General features: G+C 40.1%; 1 protein-coding gene across 3 annotated transcripts; it reads left to right on the top strand.

Annotated features, from left to right (window-relative positions):
* SPRY4 (sprouty RTK signaling antagonist 4) lies at nt 1-22,455 on the top strand. Of its 3 annotated transcripts, none has more exons than XM_070739340.1 (3): nt 1-235; nt 2,644-2,731; nt 16,607-22,455. In XM_070739340.1, exon 3 carries the CDS (start codon nt 16,637-16,639, stop codon nt 17,525-17,527), a length of 891 nt encoding a protein of 296 aa, XP_070595441.1. In that variant the 5' UTR covers nt 1-235; nt 2,644-2,731; nt 16,607-16,636; the 3' UTR covers nt 17,528-22,455. The 3 variants fall into 3 exon arrangements, with proteins under 3 accessions (XP_070595441.1, XP_070595439.1, XP_070595440.1); XM_070739338.1 differs by lacking the exon at nt 1-235 and adding an exon at nt 1,873-1,940; XM_070739339.1 differs by lacking the exon at nt 1-235 and adding an exon at nt 2,026-2,114.
* Nucleotides 22,456-26,881: the final 4,426 nt, after the last annotated feature.

The raw sequence follows: 26,881 nt of genomic DNA, 5'->3' as shown, positions 1-26,881 counted from the left end.
TTTTCCCAGGCAGGCAGTTGTTGCAACAGCGAAGGGGAAGCGACGGCTCCTGCCGCCGCCGCTCCTGACAGCGCACCACTCATTCTCTGAGCCCCGGGTGTATTTCGCGTCGATTTTGAACCTCATCCTTCACCACCCACACGTGCAAAAAGCACAGCCGGGATTTTTTTTCCCCACCCCTCGGATTTAGGATTAACTCGCCTGTTGAGATATGATCTGGACTGGATCGTTGAAAGTAAGTAGGGAAAAAAATAACATCGCGGGATTGAAGGAGGGAGAGGAAAGGGGATGAAAGAAGGGGGGATCTTTCTACTCCCCCGCCTGATCTTCTGCGAGAAAGGCGCGTGCCCTTAAACTTCTCAATGTATCTTTTTTTAAAAAAGACCAATCTCTATTCTTTAAAAAAAAAAAATTAATTCCTCCCGAATTGCCTCTTTGACACGGACTGCAAATTAAGCCCGATGCTCCTGCGATAGAGCTCCGTCCCTTTTCTTCCCTACACCACCCGCCTTATTAAATGCGCGACGTTTAGTCGCAGGCACCTGGGCGCGCTCGCTGGGGATTTAAAGATCGGTCTGTTCGGCCGCGTCCTTATAAAAGCTGCGTCTGCCCCGCTTGGCGCTCGGGATCAGCGCATAAGGACTGGACTCTGCAGTTGCGCGGGAGGAAACGTCGAGCTTTCTTCCCCCTCTCTTGCCTTTGGCGTCTCTCTCTGTTAAGCTTCGTGCGATTCTGGAGTCTCGGCTGGGACGCTTGTTCGCTTGCCGTTGACCTTTGCTCTTTTTTCGCTTGCCTTTTTATAATTTCGGGTAACGATCCTGCGAGGCGGCCTCGTTTCCCCCACCCCCTCTCTCTCTCTCACACACACATACACAAAACCCACCCCGTATTTGCTTCGCTTCGTCCCTTTATTCCTTCTCTCTCCCCACCCTCACGCACCCACTCCCGCAGCGGCTTGTGGCTTTGAACTGCGAGATTAAGCTGGGAGGATCGCGCTGCGCCAGAAGGGAACGGCGCCAGCTGGGTGTGCCGAGGGCTAGTGCGTGTGTATGTGTGTACCTGTGCGCAGCGGACGAGGAGCGAGGGGGAAAGAGCCGGGGGGAGGGGGCGCGGATCTCGTCAGGGCCTTCTCTCCTCCATCTATGGCGTCGTGGAAATCTAGGCCGAGGTTGGAACCGGCCGGGCCTCGCCAACGCCGCACGTGAGAGGAGAGCGAGAACACCCCTCACGCACACCCAGCGCGGCCTTGGTTGCAGGTCCGGGGCAGAAAATGGCAGGCGCCGAAAGAGCCCTGAGGCGAGAAAGCCGCCAAGAAGCGGTCTCGATATCTGACCGGGGCGTGGTGGTGTGGTGGTAGTGGTAGTGGTGAGGCCCGAGAAAAGGGCCTTGAGCTGTGTGGCCACTTCGGAAGGTTCCTCAGCCCCCGTCGGAAGGGCGGCCTAGAGAGAATGGCCTGGCGTTGCAGCTTCAGTGCAGTGCAGCCCCTGAAATGTCAGTGTCAAACCCCCCCCCCCCCCCCCATTTTATCCAATTTAGAAAGGGTAGAAAGACTTCCCAAGCTCTTTCCTATCTTCCCACACGTTTGGTTTATTTTATTTTTTTAAAAGCCTGGTGGTCTAAATATTGAGCTTCTGCTCTGCTTGACATCCCTCTTTTTTTAAAAAAAACCCTGAAAATTCCATCAAATTCACAAGGAAACTGGACAGTATATTTCACTTCTGATGTTAAAGGTCTCTCACCCGCACCAGCATTGTTCTTTCCTATCTTTCCCCTCTCCCACTAATATTACTGATGATGACTGTAGTAGTGTGTTCGCCATGTAACCTGGTTTTCTTGATCGGCAAATATTTTTAAAGAAGTCTTGTAAATTGGGCATTGAATGACCAGGATCTCTTCCGCTGGTTTCTTTCCTCTGACCCTTCGGTTCCCATTATATAAAGGTGAACAATAGAGGAATGAAGGAAGCATGAAATACTGTTGATAAATGTCTCCATTTAATAAATGCTGCTTCCTACAGCCTATCAGTTTCTCAAAAGAGTCTGTATGGGATTCCTATTTTCATGCACCTCTTTTTAACAGCTACCTTCCCTTTCTGTGAACAACCTTCTCAACAGGTAGGTAGGTAGGTAGATAGATAGACAGACAGACAGACAGACAGATAGACAAACAGACAGACAGACACAGATATATATAGATATTGATATACTGTATATAGATAGATATTGCAATATACTGCATATATACTGCATATATATATACACTGCATATATAAATATATATATTCACCTGCAATATACCAGAATACGCCCAGACCTACTTACATGTGTTTGTGTGAAAAGGTTTATAGTTAATAAAATGTTTATAGTGGTTTATAGTGAATAAAATGAAAAGGTTTCTACTGTGCCACTTCTAACTCTGCCTGTGCAAAGCCATGGTTTTGTGTGACTGGGCTTTGTTAAAATGGCTGCAGCAAGAAGCCTTCCCTTAGCAGTCTAAGGAGAGGGGAGGCATACAAATCTAATAAATTATTATTATTATTATTATTATTATTAATAATAATAATAATATTCCCATGTAGGGCACCTATTGAATATAATGTTCAATAGACCTTTTGAGAGCAACGTTGCCTTTCCCTTTTGACAGATGGAGCTGTGGTTGTCGCAGTCATAAAAGACCTGAAGCCTGCTCCTAAGCATGTTCACCCAGAAGATTCGCTGAATTCAGTGTGGTGGTAAGTATGTTTCTCTGCTCTGGATTGTGGCAGCTCAAGAATTATAATCAATGTCTTTAAAAAAAAAAACCTTGGCAAATTTATTTTTATTTTTTTGTTTAGAAATCAGGCAATTATTTTTATTTTATTATTATTATTTATTAGATTTGTATTATTATTATTATTATTATTATTATTTATTAGATTTGTATGCCGCCCTTCTCCGAAGACTGCTGTTGATATGTACAGAACACAGATAAATTCACAGGATGCTGGATGGTTTGGGTGTTTAAAGTGAAACATTTAAAGCACTTGAAACATTTTATTATTATTCTCCTAAAATATTGCAGCTTTTACCATCCCGGTTTTAGAATTTAATCCATTTGCCCCCTCAACCATTTTATTCATTTTCTGATAACTGAGTGTGGCTCCTTTTATACCAAGGATTTATTCTAGGTCGACTAATTCCATTGCATCAAAAGTCACTCCCTTGCTTAAGTAGAGCTTGAAAACAGCTGAGGAAGGAATTAGAAGCAAATTTCCTGAAGTACATGAGATACCATTTAAACCTAGAAAGAGATAGTGTATGTGAAACTGGATGCTCCTGATTTGTGTCAAGTGTTCCCTTTAGTGTAGTTTGAAGTCTTTTGATGCTATTCAGTGTTAAATACTACATGTTCCATGGGGATTACAAGTAATTTGACCCTCATTAACTGGCATTCCTGTTCTCCTGTCAGTTTGGTCAATGCAAAGGGAGACTTTTCCTTGATTTGCATACTGGGAAATTCTTTTCAATGTTCCATTGTGTTCTGTATCTTTTCTGAATGTAGAGTTTTCAAATAGTACTGTCACTTTTTCAAGCATTTTGTGGCAGAAAATTTTTCTAAATTAGGAGCACAGAAAATTTACGGTCCATCAGAAATTTTATCATCTCTCATTATTGCTGGCTGGAATTGACTTCGAGTCAAGATCAGAATGACCAGATTTTTTTTTAAAAAAAATATTCCATTCTAGTACAGCAGAGCCATCTTTATAATTGAGATATTTACATTCATCCTTACCATATTGACTGTTTACAGTCATGCAAATGAGCACCGAAAATATAGAGCAACTAGAGACAAGGCCTGGCTAGTTGGTCAGACCTCTTATTGGAAATTCCAATGAATTTCCTTCAGAAGTTTTACTGCTCTGGGATGTATGTTATGTTGTGTCTTACTAGGGGTGGTAACTAGGGTTTTGTGTACATGAAACTGTTGTACCCACTATCCTGGTTTTATATTTCTCCATGCAAATTGAGAATTGCTCGATCCTCTGGATCACTGCCTACATAGGATAGATAATCTTCCCAATTTCTAACCCCCCCCCAAATGGTTGACACCCCCACCACCCCAAATAAGAGTTTCTCCTCAGATTCTTTCACAGTTGCCTTGCCTGCTTCTAGAAGTCTTTTGTCCGAGAGGAATGAATACTTTCTTATTCTCCCTCAATTCACGCCAGGATTCTCTGGAACATTCAACAAGAGCAGTTGAAAGTTCCACAGCCATTGCATGTTTACTCAATTCAGTAGGCTGCTGCTCTTTCTTGAACAGCTTTTTCAGGGAGAGGGGGGGAGAGTAAAGTTTCCCTTAAAAGAAGGTTTTGTTTGGTTTCTGAGAGAAAGAAAGAATCAAAACCTGTATTAAAAATATATCTTTTTGTAAGATTTATAAAATAACAATCGTCTTCCAGGTTCTCGAGGGTAGACATTTGATTTCTTCATCAAGATGGTTCAAAACCAAGACCCCAAAGCCAGGGGAGGGAAACAGAGAAAACATTGGCCTGTATTTGAGTCAGACTTGTAGTAATTTAACATTCTTCAATGGAGTGAAGATGAGACTCCAAATTATGTCCTATTGGTATTGTTCCCTTCTGTTTTCCACCACTAACTCTGCACAAGAGATGGTTCTAAATGCTCTGATCTGTTGTACAATCAAGCCTAGGCACACCTAGTAGAGCTATGTTTTAACTCAGCAGTTGAAACCCAATGGGACTTGCAAATCTCTAGGGAGCTATTATAGATAAACTTTATATTGAATGCACACATAGTAAATTTATAAAATAAGAATTGGCGTATTTGTAGAAATTCTCAGTGGGGTTATTTATTTATTTATTTAGAATGCAGGGTTATTTATTTATTATTTAGCACACAGGTTATTTTTGTTTATTTGTTTTATTTGTTTATTAATTATTTAAGTTGGCATGCTGCTCAGCTCCTAGTGACTTTGGGCAACTCACAAATAAAAACAGTTTAAAAAATACAATTAAAATGAATTTTAAAAAATGACAAAGGTGACAAGAATCAGACATGAACTTCAGGATAGAGCTGGTGGGGACAGGGAAGAAACCAACTCACACAATCCGAGGAGGCTTCTCCCACCCTCATTGAAGCTGTGAAAAAGAACAACTTCAATGTTCACCCAGCCCTATCTTATCAGTTGGGTGGATACTAGGGGGAGATAGTAACTGCCCAAAGGATGGGAAGCTCTGTGATTACTTAATTACCTATTATTGTGAATCAAACGGACATTGAAATTGATTCAAGTTTTAATATATCTATAACCTTCACTCTAAATGAACTGAAAATCCTTTTAAGTCATTCATCTCCTTTCTTCTATGCTGTGAAGTTGAGCTACAACTAATATTCTACTTGTGGATCAATCCCAATGTACTTGGTACGACACATTTCCAAATAAGAATTCTTAGAAACACAGCCTTAATATATTCACCATTATTATTTTGAAGGAAGCCATACTCCATAGCTATCTTCCATTTTGTAGGATGGTGGCCAGATTGCACCTTGATAAAATTTGCAATTAAAAGATGAGGCTAGTTATGAACTGAAGCGTCCTGCCTTTGAGATGGATTGGTCTAGCTCTAGTCCAAATATCTATAGCTTTATTATCTTAGTTCAAGCCTGCCTTTTTCGGGATTCAGGTAAGAACTCTGAATCCGAGTCTCCTATGGCCTAAAGCAACCGCTAAATATTATATTCAGAATTTTGTTAATATGGCTTCTTAAAAAGGTTTCTCTTTCTGAATTATTTTGTTATTTTTCAACTCCAGTGTTTTCTGATTCCTATCTGAAATAGCAGACATTGTTATTATTATTATCTTTTTGGAATGAATAGACCATTTGAGCCTTACTTGCCATGATCCTGAGCTCTTGGCTTTGATAACAGTGATGGGAATTGAAAGCACAGGATTGTCCTCTAAGGAATCCTAATTTAGAGTCCAAAAAGGGAGCACACAATTTCCACTGATTCAAGGGCCCACAGCAGTCTTGTGGCCCCTAAAATGGGTAGAGTCATCTCCTCAACTACTGGGAAAATTTGAGTTTCGTAACAGGAGAAATGGGACCTCAAATCTCCAGTGCTTCAGTGATCCAAGTGATTGCTCTCCACTACCATTCCCTGTCCTGCTTTCCAGACTCAACATGGGAGGTCTATTTGTAGGGCTCACGTAGAAAGATAACCTGGTTACGTATGAGTAATATACGAAAAGGCTATCCAAATGAATATTGTGGACATGTTTAGTTGGGGGGGACAAGAGAGAAAAGTTATAAAAAAACCAACAGTTAGTTTAATTCCTGGAAGATTGCCTACAATGGCTTTACTTTGCTTAAAAAATAAAATGGCTCAATTTCCAATCCATAATTCATCTGTTTGTCTGTTCCAATCACTTTGTTCAGTTGTTTTATATACAGTCGCCTCTAGTGCTGTTGTACCAATTTAAATTTCGTTGTTCATGTTGTTTATATTTCTTATGTTGTTGTTGTTGTTGATGATGATGATGATAATAATATAATAATTATAATAATTATAATAATTATAATAATAATACTGTTCAGAATGCATCCTGAAAGTTGATTCCTATGGCGGGAATCTGAAATCCCTCCTACCTTTGCAAGCTCATATTTCTCATGTTTTCTCTGGGCTTCACCTTGAATGCTAATTAATTTGTAATTAGTAGCATTTTGGACCATATAGTAATGTGAAAGATTATATTGGGGGACATGGGCGTATCAGATAAAGTAATTATATGTCAAATCTCTAGCATCTATTTTAATTATTAGATTTGTTTCTGTATTGTTTTATTGTTGTTGTGAGCCACCCCGAGTCTTCAGAGAAGGGCGGCATACAAGTCTAATAAATTATTATTATTATTATTATTATTATTATTATTATTATTATTATTTATTTATTTATTATTATAATCTAATTTAATATCCAACTGCTTTTCTTCTTTGCTGCACAATGCAGGTACTTTACTGATAAGGCTCAGGGGACGATTAAATTATGGGATCCAAATGTTATCAATCAAACATCCATGGTTACATGAGAATTGCTTTGTCATACTGATTATTGTTGAAAAATCCTGGGTGGTAAACTTTTAAAGCTGAAAGCATGATCACAAATTGGTTAATTGCAATCGCAATCTCATAAATTTACCCAACTTTGTATGTACACCTATCCTAACATTTCATGAGATCATGTGAGGTTTGGTGCTGTTGTGTAATTTCGGCTGTAAATAATCTCTATTCTTGGGGGCATCTTAGTCATGTTGCTTTTTGTCACAGAAGCATCAACTTCTATTTTAAGATTCTACTTATTTTCAACATACTTTGTTTCTGACCTTGAAGAATACTTTTTATTTTAGTTATTTAAATTCCTTTTTTGTTTGGGGTCAGTTGTTGTACAAGTAAGGTAAAGAGTTGTTGCTTGTTCTTAATCCCCATCAGTCATAATATAAAATGAATGTTTTAAAATAAAATGAACTCGTCCTTTGTATATCCACATTAGTCCTGGCCAATCTCAATACCATTGTAATTATATGATCAACTGAACCTATTTTAAATATTTTGCTTTTGTTTTCTTATTGTCCATTGGATGCAGTTCAGAAATAAGCTTCTACACAATACACAGACAGAGAGGGGGGGGGGAGTTAGAAAATAAGTACCATACTTTTGGACTATAAGATGCACTGGTGTATAAGACGCACCAAGATTTCAAAGAGGTAACTAAGAAAAAATGTTTTTGTCCTCCTCAACCCCCGGGAGCACTCTGCACGCCTCCCAAACCCTCTGTGCATGCCGTTTTTTGCAAAAAAATTGGCTCATTTTCCACCCATTTTTGCAAAAAATAGGGCACACAGATGGTTTGGGAGACCTGCAAAATGCTGTTGGAGGCTGGGGAAGGCAAAAATGCCCCTGTGTTTGTACGTCTTATCCTCCAGAAAATACAGTAGTTCCCAAAGGCTGTGAATCTACTATTGACTCAATCTAATCAATGGGTCAATTCTGGCATATAAAATGTGGTTTGTCCAGATGCATAATTTTCTTTTTATTTTATTTTTTTATTTTTAATTCTAAGCTACCTTAGTTTAGAATTGGAGTTGGGTGTCCAGTAAATTTTTAAAAGTTTCTTGAATCCCATTATTTATTGTACTTCTCAAAATAATGATAATTCTTGATTCAATTCTGTATCTTATTTTTCTCTTCTGTGAACAAGTACTCCATATCTTCCTTGGAATCTTGCAAGTTTTCAGAATATTTAGATTCTGCTAGTGCTGTTAATTAAGGGTGTACAAATGTCCCTGCATTTGAAATGTTTGAAGTGCTCTGTTCTGAATTCAAAGCCTTTATTCTTACCATTCCAAATGCATTTTGCCCCTTAAAAAGTACAAAAACATCCATCTCAAACTCAGAAGAGTTTGTTTTGAAGTGAAAGCACCTTGAAAATGTTCAGAACAACATCACAACAGTTCTAGGAAGATCTGATTTATTCATTTGAACATCAGCTTCCCTTGACTTCAGCAAACTGATATTAAGTTAGAAGTAAAATATTTCACTATATTATTCCTACCTGAGCCAAACTTTACCAGAGCTGAAACGTGTAAATTGCAACAAGATCGTGTTCAAATTTCATACGGGTGATTTACTCCAATTCCTGTATAATAAGGCCTTATTCTTTAATAAAGCAGAACTTATCATACAGAACTTGTCTTTCATTTGTTCCTTCTGTTCTTGACACCTCCCTCTCCTTCCAATGCTGGTTATTGTGACCACCTTACATTTCTGTGAATCACCTGAAGGTTCCCGCTATGATTTCATCTCTGAGGCTAAGCAGGCCTGAACAAGCCCACCTCTGTCTGAGTTATTTGAAGGCAAGGATGGAATTCAGAGGTACCAAATAATGTGTACCATTAACTGAGGTGCATAGACATGAGACATCTTTGATGAAAGCCACTGTATAAGTAAAAAAGCCTCCGGTGTCCCAAAAATGATGGAACATATCATGTTCCATCATATGCTGCTTCAGATCTATTTCAGAGGAACAGGGACAGCATCATACTTAGCTCCTCTCAGCTGATCATACCTTTAAAATTAATATGATATTCAAATTCACTTTCTCCCACTTCTGTTTTAAAATAAGTGCAAGACACAAGAAAATGCAGTCATGGTGTTTAATCACCTTCTTACGTGGTTATGATTTTTAGTGTCCAGTTCATGCTGGTGATAATAAGTTAGTAATTAGGTAATTATTTCCAATGTTGTTAATGTACCGTATTTCAAACCCTACCATAATGTAAGATGGGTGTTACAGTTATACAGTCAATCTTTTCTATAGAAACTTGATTTATTGATTCTGTCCATGCTGGAACAAAGAACAAATAACAAATATCCAGCTGAATTTCAGGGTTGTTTTTCTTTATCAACCTCAATCAACATTTCTGTCATCAGTAATCAAGAATGGAAACCAGCTGCCCACAAATACAATACACATTTTAAAACTTTCAATCTTAAAAGTACCCTTTGTTGACCCAAGCAAACAATTAGGCTACTCTAAGCTCCCTTTCTTGTATCCTTTAGGAAGCAGGTTAAAATCATCTTTCTTTGGGCATTTGGCAATGAATTATGAATGCAAGACAGCAATACATTTTTTAAAATTGTATTGCCTCCATAGATAGTTTTGTATTAACAGTTTTAAGCTTGTCTAGAGTTGTTAAAGTCGAAGGTCTACTCTACACAAAACTGAAAGAAATGCTCATAGCAACGTAATTACCTTAAATATATTTTTGAGATTGGAACTTGTGGCAAAAAGAAAATGCAAATTTAATATTTAAACTCATTATTGTTCCTAACGAGTTTTTGGTTGTTTTAAGAGCTTAGCAGCCTTCCTGGAGGCTTTTGAAATCCCTAATTTTAAGTGATCAGTCAGTTCCAAATATTTTAGGGATTTTCTTTTTGAATGACAGAAAAAGTCAAACTATTGTTTAAAATCTGACATTGACATAAAGGGCAATGACAGTAGCAATTTCTTCACTGTTGACTTGAAACAACTTCTGTCTTGTTCCTCCCATTTCACAAGGCTTGTTGTTATCAGGTTCTCATTATCCAGCCAAGTAATCCTGAAAATGAATACATAATATCTGCAAGACCAGTTTAATTCGCTACCTTTGGCTCCTTCCTAGCTCATACTGGAAGTGCCCCGAGCTCTAGAAAATGAGTCAAACTGTGCCAAACAATTTCAACACAAATGTTGTTATTGTCTTTGCAGTCAGCTAACATTGATTTACTCCTTTGCCTCCTCTGTCTCCACCTCTCAGTGAGTACAGTGAGCTGAGGTTTTTCAGGTTCAACTCAACCTAAATACAGACATTCTTTCCGGTCAGTGTCACTGAGAAAGCAGATTCTGCCATTCTGTGTCTTGGGATAGGGCTCCCTCTCTGGAGTTCCAACAGAGGAGAAACCAGTTCTGCCAGTTTGCAGCAGAAATCAGGCTATCCTGCACGGTGATTGGCTGGAGTTTACAACATCACAAACCCACCCACTTGTGCAGCTCGTCAAAAATACATGTTTCTTTTTCTGAACTGGGGGAGTATTTTATTGAAGGGCCAAACAAAGGTTTCAACCATCGTGGGTTTTAAGGGAAAAAAACCCACAAAACAAAACAGGTAGTCCAGCTATAATTCCAGCAAAGAGGCAAGGCCAAAGGCTGGAAATGGCATTTGAATTGGTGATAAGTATGCCCGGTTACACAAAGCAAGTTAGAAGAAGCCTGATTCATAGCATGCATTGAAATTGAGTTTGGATTTAATGCAAACTTGGCAACTTTAAGACTTGTGGACTTCAACTCCCAGAATTCTGGGATTGAATGGAAGTCCACAAGTCGTTGCCAAATTTGGAGTGCATTGATTTATAATGGAATAAAAATCAAGGTGTAGCCCAAATGAGGGATTTTAAAGTCTCACTGGATGTTGAATGGAGTCCTTGCTCTTTCTTTCTTTCTCTCTCTCTCCCTATGACTTCTCATGTTTACTCATTCTGTCCCTGAACTGGTGTTTCCCTCCAGTTCTCTTTTTTGGCTATTTCAACAGCTTCTCTTCGGTCTCAGCTAGGGATGCTTGGGATTGCTTCCCTTGCTTCTCTCTCTCTCTCTCTCTCTCTTTAAAAACATAATTAATAAAGAATCTAAAGGTCACTGCAAGGAAGTGGCAACTCCACCAGAAAACAATGTGTACTCTCTAAATTTGAACCAAGCCATTTCCGTTCTTTGATTTAAGTTTAGTTGCTTCCTGTGGTTTCATGTCCTCCCCTACAGTTGAATCTCTGGATGGGCTCCAGTATAAATTGCACTCTTCCAATGAAATTAGAGACTAGCAATAAAGGGATTGGCTAGTAAACAGCATTTAAACCAAATATTATGTGGTGTTTGGTGTTTGGATGAAAAAATAGTCTGAATATTTTAAAGGATTCTGTGTCCTCTGCTCTGATTTGCAGCTCAGTCATTATGCTCCCTTTTTGCAAAACAGTCAGAGGACTAAACGTTAATGCCTAAGGGATATGCTTTTAAGGAATTTATATTTGGCTTATATTTACTGGGAAGACAAAATGTTTTATTTATTTTATTTTATTTTATTTATTGTATTTATATGCCACTCACTCTGAGCCTCTGTTTGCTGTTAGCAGTTAAAAGGGAAATTACGCCCCTCGCCCCCAATTCAACAACCTGTGGTGTTCTGGAAGTTCTTGGCCATCATCTTCCACCTTCCACCTTCACCATTAGCTGGGCCAGTTAGGTGGGGCCGATGAAAATTGGACCATAACCACAGTTTCTCCGATCCTGGTTTAGCAGTGCGAGAACATGTTTTAGCACATTTTAGGGCTGCACAGTGCATTTCCTCTGATGCAAGCATAGCAAAGGACGTGGAATTTTCCATTGCAGATTAATCACATCCGAATGTACTTTCCAAACTATAAAGTCTGGATACTCAGAGATGGAGGGGGCGGGGTTTAAGTCATGTTCATAAGCAGAGAATTTTAAAATGCATAGTTAATGCTACTGAGAATTTAGTTTATATATATATTGTTAATCTGTGGCTTAAAAAAGTGACTTTCCAATCTGGTCTTGGCCATGCTGGAGAAGAAACAAGTGAAAGAGAGCCCAAAGCTTGGTATGATTGAATTTCACACTCTGGGTTCATTACTAGGTTAGGCAAGTAATTCTTGACTTTATGACCATAATTAGGACTACAATGTCCATTGCTAAACAATATGATCATTAAGTGAGTCATGCATTTTTGAACTTTTTTAGAAACATAGAAGTCTGACGGCAGAAAAAGACCTCATGGTCCATCTAGCCTGCCCTTATACTATTTTCTGTATTTTATCTTTGGATGGATATATGTTTATCCCAGGCATGTTTAAATTCAGTTACTGTGGATTTATCTACCACATCTGCTGGAAGTTTGTTCCAAGGATCTACTACTCTTTCAGTAAAATAATTTTGCCACAACTGTTAGACAAATTGCCTTGGTAAATCAGAGGGTCCTTAAGCAAATCCAGTTTTGCCCCTTAACTTTGCTTCTTGGAAGTCACATTGATTCTGCTTGTTGGAAGCTTGTCAGAAGAAATGGGAAAGTCACAAAACGAGGTGGAATGTAGTCTGGATTCCCAGGAGGGATGGGCTGCATTCCAGAGGAGCAAGAAACAACCAAGTTAAGATAGTTCCAGCTGTGAGGTAGAGCATCAAGGTATCTCTTCCCTAGGAGTTCTCAAAGTATATCTTTCATGAAGTAAGTATTTGCTTTAGTTTGGCTAGAAAGTCCAGCCTTCATCATGAAAGCTGGGTGGGTGGCTTTGGGCTAGTCAGCCCAAACCTACCTCGCAGTTGTTATTGTGGGGAAAATAGGAGGAGGAAGGTACTGTATGTTGCATTTCACTAGGTTGAGTTACTTGTAAAAATAATAAAGGCAGGATACAAATAAAGCAAACAAACATTAAAGGAGAAATATTGTATTTCTTGGTAAGCGCAATGTATTTCTTGGTAAGCGCCATGTTGGTACAGTGGTTAGAATGCAGTACTGCAGGCTACTTCTGCTGCCTGCAATTTGGCAGTTCGAATTTCACCAGGCTCAAGGTTGACTCAGCCTTCCATCTCAGCCTTCCATCAGACCCAGATTGTTGGGGCAATGCGCTGACTCTGTAAACGGCTTAGAAAGGGCTAGAAAGCACCATGAAAGCACCATGGCTTTCCTTTATGTTTTAGCATGAATATCTCCCGATAGTAGGATGTAGAGAAAAGTTTTACTGGAAGATTAAATACTGGCATTGTTATTTTCAGATATGTAAAAAGGAACATGGAGTCCAAATCAGGTGGAATAATTATCAGCTGGAATCTTGCCTTGCTTGATGTCTAAAAATGGGATCGCTGAACTAGAGTTGGTTGACGGTGGGCTATCAAGATTTCACTATCAGATTGTACTATTAGGAGGTTTTAAGGATTACCATACAGAAGCGGGAATGGACTTATTCTGTTTCCTCAGAGGTCAGGAACCCATGAGTTAAAATCTCAGGTCAGGAAGGAACCCATGAGTTAAAATCTCATGGGTTCCTTCCTGAAATAGATTCAGGTTAAATATTAAGAAGAGCTGCCTGACAGTAAGGGTTCTTAACCAGTGGAATAAATAGCCTCATAAAGTGGCATGTTTCCCTTCACCAGAAGATTTCAAATTGAAACCAGATAGCCATCTATCCAAACTGCTTTAGCAGATCCTGTCCCGAGCAGGAGAACAGAGCAAGTAGAAGACATCTGAGATCATTCTAATTCTTTAATTCTATGAAATCAGTTTTTTAGAATGAATTGACATTCGGAGGGATAAAACCAAGGCCTGGAAACACATATTGGATGCTGTTGATGTAAAAATTTAGACTCTCCTCCTCTGCGTTTTCCATGTCTTCTAGAATTAGAGCAACTGTACCTTGATTAATGCTGGGGACCTTTCTCAAATTGGTTCCCTCAAGATATGCAGTGATTACACGATCCAATCTTACATGATCACTATCTGGAAATTCAGAGACTTGTAATCTTAACATAACTGGAGGGCATCCAGTTGACTAGCATACATTCATAGCCAACCTTTTTTTTAACCTGTGAATGAGCTAAGAGTGATGAGCGATGGCATTACTACTCTCCTCTTCCGTTCACAGATATTTCTGAATAAGCTGCCAGCGCCTGTTTTTTTGGCTGGATTTTAGGCGATATTTATGTATGCATTTTAACATTTCCTCTTAATTTATCATCTTTTACTTTTTGGACCTTCAGAAACTGGGTATGGATTCAACAAATGAGTCATCATAACTAGTCTGCTTATTTAGAGACTAGAAAACTGAGGTTGACAGATGGCACTGTGGGCAGCAGGCCCAGAAATTATGTGGCAAAAATCAGTGTCATTAGCTCAATAGCACTATTCCATAATGTAAGACTCTTGATTCCAATTCTGCACTCCAGGTTCATAGGACAAATTCTACTCATTTTATTGCACTCGGTAGAAAATTATTGGCAGTGCCTATGATTGTACACCATTTTTGTTTCATCTAATCCCCAACAAATATATAATTTTGTATTTAAGTTCCCTCTTCTACTAGGTCATATTTGAAGAGAGTCATAGAAACCGGTTAATTCCAGAAGATGCCTTTTCATTTCAATATGTGTGCATATCTATGTGTCTACAAAGGTTCCCTAGAGAAGCAACCTATGCAATGCATTTATTGATAAAATTTAGATACTGGCTCTCACAATTTTGGCCATCCAGAAATATCTTTTTTTTTCATGAAAAAATAATTCCTGCAGAGAAATTGTCCCCGTGGCTCAAAAAAGATAGGAATCCCTGCACATTGAAGCCACATTGGCTTGAAGTCTTCACAGAAGGTGGATTTCTAGGTGGACAGCTCCTAGTGCTACCCTCAGAAGTCATTTGTCCTAGCTACATATTGTTACTACTCTATGTCAAGGATTAGCTCAATCCTAGATGATACTCCATTATGTTACCATATAAGGTAACATATGTAAGCATGTTAAATAGGGCTGAGTCATAGGGTGCAAACTGCAATCTGATTGGACCAGAGCTTTATAAAAGGCAAAGCAACTTTACAATGATTGTTGGCTGTTGTTGGTGATAATGTTGTTAGTTGGCTGGAGCAGTTTGAGCGTGAGTTAATAGTGCTGATACAGAGAAACCTGGATTGGTTTAGTATCTACATGTAAGTATGCTTTACTGCATATTGTTAAAGCAATGTTTGTTCCTGTAAATAGAAAACTAAGACAGAAGATATTTTGATTGCACTGAAGAGTAGAACTGTTTACTACTGTTTTTACAGTGTCTTCATTATTTCTCTGCACTCATTCCTAAATTGCCACACTATAGATTCTGGTATCTTTTCTAGTCCTACTGCGTGGCTCTGTATATCTGGACATTCTATTGTCAAACTCCCCCCCCCCTTTTTTTTTTAAACTACAAAAACAATCCTGTGAGATATTGTGAGAGAGTGAGTGACTGGTTCAAAGTCCCTGAGAGGTCTTTGGTCTTTGCACTAGACCGGCTCTCTTGGGTCATACTCGTTATTCTATCTTTTCTCTTCTTCTTTTTTTAAAGAAAAAGTTTATTAAATTTGAAATATTAAAATATTATTATTATTATTATTATTATTATTATTATTATTCTATATGTTTTTGTTTGGTTTGTATTTTTTTCTTTTTTTATGTTTTGTAAATGTGTAGATGTATATATATTTTTAAAAAATCAATAAAAAATAATTAAAAAAAATAAAAGGGGTGGGAAGGGAGGGGTCAATGGAGTCAAAAGGGTAAGAAAACATAAGCATTATGTGATAGTAAAACAGATCTTATCCTATACAAAAAGTTGTCTATATCGTTAAACAGTTGTATTATACTCGTGATTACATTACATAACAAAAGGTATAGAATATGTGTACATAATATGTAATGGTAAATATATAGAATACATGTATAAAAATGAAGGGAAAGAGAAGATTTAAGGAAAAGGGGAGAGATAAAAAAAGAAGTAGAAAGGGGATGTAAGTAGAAGGTGGTTGGGGGGATGAAGGGAGGGGTGGGGAAAATCTGCGGAGTTACAGACGTTTTCAGGATATCAGTGGGTGTATCTTTTCTCTTCTTAACAACAGTAGATATGACTTTTTCCCCTCTCCCCCAATATTAAAAAACAATCACATGGAGATGGGATTACAGTTCCAAGTTTTTTTGGGATGCCACCATAGTGTAGAGCAGAGGTCTTCAAACTTGGCAACTTGAAGACTTGTGGAATTCAACTCCCAGAATTCTCCAGCCAGCTATGCTGGTGTAGAGCCATCCCAACTCCACTTGTACAACCATACTGTCACTTCTCTTGTATGGGACTCCAAGGAGTTAACCTGTAAAGTGCCAAGATTGACTCTGGGACAACCCTGGCAGAGGAATAGCTCAGCTCTTTGTTGGGATTCTGACAGCAATGGATAATATTTCAACCTCTTTTTTTTTCTTTATTCTCCTTTTTTTTCCAGGACACTTAAAAGCAGCCTGAAAAAAATAAAATGGAGCCTCGAATGCCTCACAACATGACTGTGGTGCCCAGTTCTGCCGTGGTACAGCCTCTTCTCGAAAGCCGGATTCCTTATGGCAGACTGCAACATCCCTTGACTATCCTGCCTATCGACCAGATGAAGACCACCCACATGGAGAACGATTACATTGACAATCCCACGCTGACTCAACTGGTGGCTCAGAAGCCTCCCCGGAGCCACCACGAGCCCACCCTTCCACCACGGTGTGAACAAGACGTCACCCATCCATGGATCTCCTTCAGTGGGCGGCCCAGCTCCATCAGTAGCAGCAGCAGCACATCTTCAGATCAAAGGCTTTTGGACCACATGGTCCCAGCTCCCGTGGCTGACCAGTCCTCTCCGAGAGCAATCCGGCTTCAGCCCAAGGCTATTCACTGCAAGCCCTTGGATCTGAAAGGGCTCCCCTCTCTGAAGCTGGACAAGCACTTTTTGCTGTGTGAAGCCTGTGGAAAATGCAAGTGTAAGGAATGTGCCCTGCCTAGAACTTTGCCCTCGTGTTGGGTGTGCAACCAGGGATGTCTGTGCTCAGCCCAGAACCTGGTCAATTACTCAACCTGCATGTGCTTGGTGAAGGGCATATTCTACCACTGCACCAACGAGGATGACGAGGGCTCCTGCGCAGACCATCCCTGCTCTTGCTCCCACTCGAACTGCTGTGCCCGTTGGTCCTTCATGAGTGCCCTCTCTCTGGTTTTCCCCTGCTTGCTGTGCTACCTGCCAGCCACCGGCTGTGTGAAGCTATCGCAGCGGTGCTATGACCGAGTGAGTCGGCCTGGGTGTCGGTGCAAAAACACAAACAGTGTGATTTGTAAAGCATCCTCGGACGGGAAAGCTGACAGCAGACCGGAGAAATCTTTTTGACTGCTGGAGAGATGTTGGGAAGTACAGGATGGGAAAAGAAGATGGGAACGGTGTCTTGTCACCTTTGTCAAAGTATAACATATGGCAGCCTTTTGTAGGGAGGGAAAGAAGGAAGGGCGGGAAGGAAGGAAAGAAGGCAGGTAGGAAGGAAACGGCTATGGATATTTTGCTGTGCAAGGGCTAAAACAAACTACATAGAGCAATTGGAAGGCCTCTCCTCTCCTAGCCCTTAGTCCTGACAGTTTGATCAATCTAGAGATTGCAAGAATAATCCAGAAGTAGCCTTGGCATGTCCATCAGCAGATGGAAGCAGGACTTCAGTTCAGGGCCACCATCCAATTAACATATTTATAGGTTATGGGCAGTAAGGGCTAAGTTACCCTCAAGGCTTTAACAAGAATGTTCCTTGCCGCCTCGTTTTGTTGTTGTCATTGTTGTGACTGTACGTTGTGAGAGTACTCCTTTTAAAAAAATAATCTTTCTGAATATGTAGAAATCAGTAGCTCTTCTCAGGTATTAAGCTTCAACAGAGTATTCAAACTTGAATAAAGGGTTCAGGACTGGTCAGATGCGTAGATTCAGGGATAGGACATTCTGTGCTCTCCCTATAGTGATGGTGAACGTTTTTGGCACCGAGTGCTGAAAAGGGAGTGTGCATACGTGCGTGCTTATCTGGGCTCCAACCCGGAAGATGAGCTGCCCAGGGCGCATGCTCTCACAGGGAAATGGGAGATCAGCACTTCCAGTGCCCTGCACTGCCACACGCATGAAGGCCAGCTGATGGTCACACCCGCATGCGTGCCAGAAACCCAGAAGAAGAATGGGCGATGCCACACATGCCACTTTGGGCACACGTGCCACAGGTTCGCCATCACGGCTACGGAAGTTTAAATGCCCTGGGTGATCTTAACACCTGGATTAGCACTACCTTTAACTCCTGTGATTTTACTGCCATTAAGGCACAGTCTTGAAAGTCTGAATAATGAGAAAATATCCCAATTCTCTTTCAAAATTATCTCTCTGTCTCTGTGTCTCTTTCCTCCTCTCTCTGTTCTTGCTAGAATGATCACCACAAAGAATATATTCTAACTGATGGATTACTTCCTTATTAAGTGTTTCTTGATCTCTTGTAACATAAATGGGGAGGAGGAGGAATTCATTCCCTTTTGCAAAAGTTCCACAAAGAATTCAAACCAGCAGCCAGCAGCCTGAACTCTATCCATTCAGGTCCAGTAGGAGCAAATGGTAATATAAGGCTTTTGATGTTTCAATATGGGAACAAGCTTTTGAAAGCTTATGACCCAACTTGGTCAGAGAATGCCCAGCCAAAAGAGTTTCTAGGACTCTTTGCATTTCAGAGGCACAAAATTTGGAGCATACGTTTGAAATAGTGTATTATGTTGCTTGATCATTATTGCACATTTTAATCGCACAAATAAAATCCTATGCAAAAGAAAAAGAAATAGAAGGAAAACTGAGCAAAGGTTTCAAGGAAACTAATCTCAACAGTACTTTCAGGATAAATGTAAGCACCTCAATTCTCCTAAAATAAATTATACTTTATTAAATCAGATGATAGAGGTGCTTGTGCTGAAGCTTAAGAATTAGCCACTACTCTGCATCTGAAGGATTAACCCAAAGCAAGCACAATTTATCTGAGTATCTTGGGACAATTAGATATGGATCAGCACAATTCCAAACTCTCTTCAAAATGGTGCTCAATATTTTAATTCTCAAATTAGACAGTTGCTGCTTCATTGTCTTTCTATAAAGCAACATGCTGCTGTCCCTACATGGGTTGCTAACATTTTTTAAGTGTCTCTGGAGGAGAATAAGCTTGAGGGGCATGTTTCTGACAAAGTGACTACAATTTTTGTCAGCCACCCCTTTCTAGATATCATCTATCAATATCAAACTTCCTGAAACTGGTGCCCCCTGGATAGGTTGGATTACAAGTTAGGTGGCTCCAGGGCTGACTGGGAGGGATAGAGAAAACAGGATTGGAATATATTGGAAGGGCTGGAGGTTGGGAAGGTTAATCTCTGTACTTGAAAAGCAACAAAGGCTGTTAAAATGCTTCTTTTAGGTGGGAAGGATCCCTGCTCAAGGCCAGTGGATTAACCTTATTACAAGATGCTAAACAGGAAGTCATTGACACTACACAACAAGTGGAAAAGACAGGCATGTAAAAAGCTGGTCTGTAAAAGTGAAGAGTGTTTCTCTCTCTACTTAGAAAAGAAAAATCCATAGCACCTTTTCAACCGAATAGGATTTTTGATCCAGAATTAATCAACTGTGTAGCGAGAACAACGTAGAGAGAAAATTAATCAACTACATAGACAGAAAGGAGGCCAATTTTACTACTATTTTAGTGATAAGCAGGTAGAAGAAGATGCTCACTTTTTCCCCACGATGAAGGATTTGTTTAGAATGGTAGGTTTGGCTGGAAACTATTTTTAATATTTTTATACATTCCCATTCTTCTATTTCACAGGAAAGAATATTTGTTTTATGAGTCCTTGATCTCTGAGGTTAGCCTTGCCAAGGAGACACTGGGTGTGGGTCCGTAGGAAACCTTTGTCCATTGAGATGAATGTTGGGAGAAATCTGCCAGTGTTTTCTTCCTCCATTTATTTTCAGTGGAGATTACAAGTTCCTGCTGGATTCTGCTCGGTGTGTGTTATGGATGTTCTTACAAATACTTGAAAGACTCACAGGCTCATAGGGGTGAGGGCAAAGTGAGGGGTGAAAAAAAGAGAATCTTAGCCAACATATTGTTGAATGTATTCATCCCTGTCAATATTCATGGTAATGAAGTAGCACTAGCCAACCATAAACGCTTTGTTGCAGCATTAAGAGTTTTAAGAATAAAACGTATCAGGAAAGACTTGATGAACTCAATCTGTATAGTCTGGAGGACAGAAGTAAAAGGGGGGACATGATCGAAACATTTAAATATGTTAAAGGGTTAAATAAGGTCCAGGAGGGAAGTGTTTTTAATAGGAAAGTGAACACAAGAACAAGGGGACACAATCTGAAGTTAGTTGGGGGAAAGATCAAAAGCAACATGAGAAAATATTATTTTACTGAAAGAGTAGTAGATGCTTGGAACAAACTTCCAGCAGACGTGGTAGATAAATCCACAGTAACTGAATTTAAACATGCCTGGGATAAACATATATCCATCCTAAGATACAATACAGGAAATAGTATAAGGGCAGACTAGATGGACCATGAGGTCTTTTCTACCGTCAGACTTCTATGTTTCTATGTTTCTATTCCTCAAAGTAGTGTCCTCTAGATGGATTAAAACTCCATCTCCATATCCTCCTGACAGCAGGGGAACTAATGTGTAAAACATCTGGAGGTTGGGAAGTTGAAAGTGCTGCCCAGTTGTTTCTTCTGTCCCTATTAGTGTGCAGCAGTACTGATCAAGCAATTTTTTAAAAAATCAATTAAATTGTAGCACTCTTTAAGTCAGACAAAGAAGCAGAACATCCAAACTGGTGGGCAATTATTTTGACCTTTTGTCTTATTATTTCTTAAGACTTTTTTTTTTTTAAGAAAGAAAACTTGGGGGCTTTTATTGTTACTGTACATAGTTGAAAACCACTTAAATTACTGTGTGGGTTTTTGAAGCTTATTTTTAATCTATCGGTATCAACATCCTGGAGGGTGGATTGTGTGTGAAAAAAGACCATGGAAAGGGAAGACTCTGAAAATGCAAGCAGAATTCAGCTGCGGGCCTCCACAGCTTCCCCCCCTCCTCCTCCTCTTGTTTAGCAGTCACTCCGCATGTTTCTACGGCTCTTTCCTCGAGACCTAGCAACACCACTGACAGCATTCTTGCCAAGCATTGAAAATTTTCTGGGTTAGTCCAGCCCAAGAAGACCCTGAACTGCTTCACACTATTTCCTTTGAGATGGTCTTCTTCAATGCTCTGCCTGAAAAGTCCCTCCCTCCCCTACCACCCTCAACCCTTTGCCCTTTTCCTCCTCTCTCTCCCACTCATCCTTCTGACCACCTCCCTCTCCCTCTCAGGGGTTATAAAACAGGACCCCTACATCTATGTGAAACTTAAGACCTGACTGGCTAACTTCCTTATACTCTCCCAGCTGGTCAGGCTGGATTCTGATTCCCAAGGAAATTGTTCAGTCGCATCAAAGTTCAATCTACATCAGGGGTGTCCAACTAGCAGCCCTCAGGCCGGATGCATCACACGTAGGCTACATCCGCTTCGGCTCCGCAAAGGGAAAAAGAATCACAATATGTCATGTGATGTGACTGAGTATGACACCCATGATCTACATAGATAAACCCACATGATCAGCTTCCTGACAGCTGGCTACCAGTTTCTGAATGGCCAGTGGTGGAAAATGCTAAAGGTTTCTTCTCCTTGATCTTTCCTCCTCCGCTCCCTTTCCTGGGTGATTCTTCAAAGCTCCCCTCAGATGGGTAGCACCTTCATCTTTCAACAGGACAAACAAGAAAAATGCACACCAAATAAGGGACGTAGCTCCGTCCCTTGTTCTGAGCAAACGTTTCTTCCAAGACATGCCTGGCAGCAAGGATACAGAAAGTGGGCACACGGTGGCACAGCACTTGCTATTTCTGTCTCTTGTTGCTTTAGGGAAGTAAAATATCTGCTTTTTCGAGTTGCTGTCCTGAGCTCTGTGCATGGTTAGGTTATTTTTTATTAATCTTTACAGAGAGCAATCCAGGCTTTCCCTCTTCTTCACTTCTTTCCTCGATTGAAAAGAAATTACCACAGAAGTTTTCCTTTGTATAGAATATTTATTTCGAAACTCTATTTTAATAGTATTTATTTTAGAAATTTACTATTGTAAGAGTTCTTCTGTTTGTGAAGAAAAACACATTAAACTGAATGTACTGATCTAGAAATTATATATTAAATATATATTGTTAAATATGTGGCAATCTTGTGGGTTTTTGTTTGTGAAAAATATTTTTCTTACTCTGGCACTGCCAGCCTACTTGGAAGAACATTTGAAAAAATGGGGACCATCAAAAAATCCCAAAGGTTTAGATCGGACTAGAAAGGCAGTGGCAAATCATTTCTGTATGGCTACTAAGAAAAACTACCTAGTTGTGTTATTTACATCGCTAGAAGTCAAACTCTGCTCCAGGAGCACCAGACTTTATGCACAATCCTGCATTGACTATTGCTTACCACAAAAAATACAATCCTCTTAAAGCAAGGCCCAAACACTCCAGCTCATCAACCCATTCATGTACCTCAGATATGGCCCTCCCAAGCTCTGTTTTTACTGAAAGAGGCACCACAGGCCAGTCCTTCACTGTTTCCAGGGCAGCCCTATTGGGCCAGATCTAAGCACCCCGTGAGTTTGACATCCCTACCCTAAGTCATTTTACGGCACTAATTCCCATGTGCAGAAGGCAGGAACCTCTTTCTGGAACCAGAATCATTCCAGATGAATTTCTGCTTCTCTCTCAAGGATCTGAGAGCATATGCACCAAAGACAAATTCTTTGTGTGTCCAAACACACTTGGTCAATAAAGAATTCTACTCTATTCTATTCTAGGAGCTGGAATAAGCAATGTTTCAGCTTTTGATAGGTGAGCCTGATTCTCATCACTCTGTTTATCAACTTCCCACCCCATCCCTGGGCACTAAAACATTAGCATTTACAATAATCACAAGTATACAAGGTGTTTACTTCTTTTTTATTTTTTTGATTAAACTATTTATATTAATTTAATACAAAGAAAAAAAATTTTAAAAATGGAAAATAGAGGAGGGGAAGGGGGGAGGAGAAAACATGTAGGGCAGTGATGGCGAACCAGCTTTTGGCTCGGGTGCCAAAAGGGTACGTGTGTGCACGCTACCGCGTGTGTGTGCACACACCCATAATGCAATGCCTTCCCCCCGATCATGCACGCAACTCCCACACATACAACCTCCGGAGAGGGGCAGCATACAAATCCAATAAATAAATAAACAAACAAACAAACAAACAAACAAACAAACAGCCACCCCCAAGGATGTGCATAGGCCTCACTGAAGACTCCGGACTCCTGAAGCCCAGGGACAGCAAAAAATGGCCAAATGGAAGTTCCTTCTGTTTTTCACCATCCCCAGGGTTCAGGAGGCTTATTGTTGTAAGCTGCCCTGACTCCCATGGGATTGGGCAGCATAGAAGTCTAATCAATCAATCAATCAATTAATCAATCAACAAATAAGTAAGCTTGGAGAGAGTGAGAACAGCCAAAAGGAAGTCCAAAAATCAGCTACGCTGGAGCTGACATAGGACAATGCCTCACGTGCCCTCAGATATGGCTCTGTGTACTACCAGTAGCACACATGCCATAGGTTTGCCATCATTGGTATAGGGTAAAGGGAAAAGGAAAAAGAAAAGCATTGACTTTTTACTTTACATAATAATATGTACTAGCCTTTCCTATAATAACAAACCTATCCAATCAGCAAAACCCAAAATCAAAGTTTCGTTTTGTTTCCACCACAAAGTCCAGAAGCAGTTTCCAAGTAGCAACAACATTAATTACTGTATTTTTCAGAGTATAAGACGCACTGGAATATAAGACGCACCTTAGTTTTTGGGGATGAAAATAGGGAAAAGAATCTGCTTACCAGGTATTCATCTGGCTAGCATCCTTAGTCTGGTCAGCTTCAGTACATTATTTTATCCCCTGGTTAAGGGCTTTAAAAAAATAATTCTGATGGAGTAACAATGAAAGAGTTTGCAAGCCAGTAAGAGCTGGGAACATCATTAGCACCTGGAAAGAAACAGTCTGAGCAAGTAGAGCAATGTAAAAAAAACCGGCAAAGACTTAGAAAACCTTCTTTGCAGAGAGTAACAATGAAAGAGCTTTCAAGGGGGTAAGAGCGGGGAACATCATTAGCACCTAGTTAGGGCTGGAAAGAAACATTTGGAGCAAGTTAGACCAATGGGGGGGGGGTTTGGAAATCTGCAAAGACCTAGGGCTTGGAAAACATTCTCCGCAGAGACTAACAATGAAAGAGCTTGGGTACATTCATAGCACCTGGTTAGGACTAGAAAGAAATATCTGGAGCAAGTAAATCAATGGGGGGGGAAACCCTACAAAGACAGGGTTTGGAATACATTCTTGGCAACAGTGAAAGATCTTGCAAGCCAGTAAAAGCTGGTTTGGGCTGGAAAGAAATATTTGGAGCAAATAGAGAATGAAAAAAAATCAAAGACAGGATTTGGAAAACATTCTTCACAGAAAGTAACAATGAAAAAGCCTGCAAACCAGTAAGAGCTGGGAACATCGTTAGCACCTGGTTAGGCCTGGAAAGAAACTTACTCAGAGCAAGTTAGAGTAATGAAAAAACCCCTGCTTAGGGCTTGGAAAACATTCTTCACAGAAAGAAACAATGAAAGAGCCTGAAATGTAAGAGCTGGGAAGATCGTTAGCAGCTATTTAGGGCCAAAAAAAAAGCTACATTCAGAGTATAAGACACACCCAAATTATCAGCCTCTTTTAGGGAGGAAAAAGGTGCATCTTATACACCCAAAAATACAATATCTTCCTTTCTTTAACCAAAGCAGTTCAATTTAGCCATCTCTGCTAACTCCATGAACAAGACATTTTTCTGAGGTAATTGACTTGGGAGGCAGGGAGAAGCCACAGCCCATGATGATGTATCTTTTGTTGGTACTTGTGATTGTGGGCTTGTGTACAAGCATCTTTATGTAAGCCCACAAAGATACATATATAATCTCTGATCGCATTGCTTCCCACCCAGAGAGGAAGCTGCAGTCTTCTGAGTCAGGTTTTTGGTCTATCTAGAGCTGGGCAGGACCCCTTGAGATCCTAGGATTTCAGGCAATTTCAAACTCTTGGTTTGTGGTTCTCTAGCACCAGCCCACAAATGTCAAAATTAGGAAACACCATTTACCACCATTCGCGGGTTAGGCATTTAAAAATATAAACCAAAACCAAGTATAGGCCTTAAAATAGATGAAATGTGTTTTTAAAGAATCCAACCTTCCACCAAATCCAAAGGCAACCCCAGGAAACCTTGGTTTTCCCATATGTGTCATAGTCTCACCCTACTCGCCCTTGTTCTTTCACAGGCCTCCTATCACAAAAATCCCCTATTGCAGCCTTCATGATTTAGATTAGGGTTGTCAAACTCAATTTCATTGAGGGCCACATTAGGGTTGTGTTTGACCTCAGGGGGCCGCGTGGGCATGGCTAGGGTGGGTGTGGCCAGCCTAATGTTATTCGTGTAGGGGGAGCCTGTTGGGGCTCCAGCGCTCTGCCAGCAAAAATGTACCTCGGTTTTTGCTGGCAGAGGGCTGCAGGAGGCAATCACAGCCAAAAATGGAGCTCAGAAGGACCATACAGGGCCCTCCCAAGCTTTGTTTTTGCTGGCTGAAGCGCTGCAGGTCAGTCATTCACTTTTTCCAGAATGGCACAGAAAGAGGATAGTTTTCCATGGTTTCTTATTGGAGATTGGGAATTGAGATTTAACCAATCTCCAGGGGAGAGGGGAGATGGAGGTGGTTGGTCAAAATAACCAAGGGACCAGCCACAAACACGCAATCAAAGCCTGTCCACACTCAAGGCCTTCTATCATAACTTCTCAGGAAGGTAGCGTCTTTGACACTTGGCTTTTCAGATGGTAAATATTCTATTACATGCCAGGCTTTTCCAAAGTGAGTTCTCTTGTGAATGTGATGTGGTTCCATGAAAATCTAGTGAAGAAAAATGAAGCTAGATTTCTATCCCTTGAACTTTCCTCTTGATTTGGATTTTAGGATATATTTTTTAACTAATGAGTTCTGTGCCCTGAAAAAACTGAAAAACCCTTCATTTTAGAGTTCTGTTTGAAAAATTACACAAAGCTATAAGAGTGCTTAGTTTGGTTTAGAAAGTGTGAACTCAGCTCAGTTATATCCTGTTTCCCCCAAAATAAGACATCCCCTGATAATAAGCCCAATTGAGCTTTTGAGTGCATGTCAATAAGGCCAAGAGCTTATTTCAAGGTTCAAAAAAATATTAGAGTCTTATTTTCTGGGAAACATTGTAGTTTATTCAGCAAATCATGATCAGCCTAACAATGGCTTGGCCTACTGCATAAACCTACCCTTGTTATTTTAAATAGGAAACATGGTTAACTATAGGTAATCTTTGACTTACAACAGCTTGTTTAGTGACCATTTGAAGTTACAACCGCCCTGAAAAAAGGAACTTATGACAATTTTTCATACTTATGACCACTGCAGCATCCCCATGGACATTGTAGTTTACATATAGATGCTTGACAAATAGTTCATATTTATGATGGTTGCACTGTCCTGGTCAATTTTGTTTTTGCAATTT

This window comes from Erythrolamprus reginae, chromosome 2, assembly GCF_031021105.1.
Source record: "Erythrolamprus reginae isolate rEryReg1 chromosome 2, rEryReg1.hap1, whole genome shotgun sequence".
Classification (NCBI taxonomy): domain Eukaryota; kingdom Metazoa; phylum Chordata; class Lepidosauria; order Squamata; family Dipsadidae; genus Erythrolamprus; species Erythrolamprus reginae.
The sequence above is the reverse complement of the archived record's forward strand: the minus strand, read 5'-3'. Positions and strand labels throughout refer to the sequence as shown.

What these genes read in the sequence shown, in the direction of transcription:
- SPRY4 (XM_070739340.1), top strand. Translation starts at nt 16,637, where the DNA reads ATGGAGCCTCGAATGCCTCACAACATGACTGTGGTGCCCAGTTCTGCC.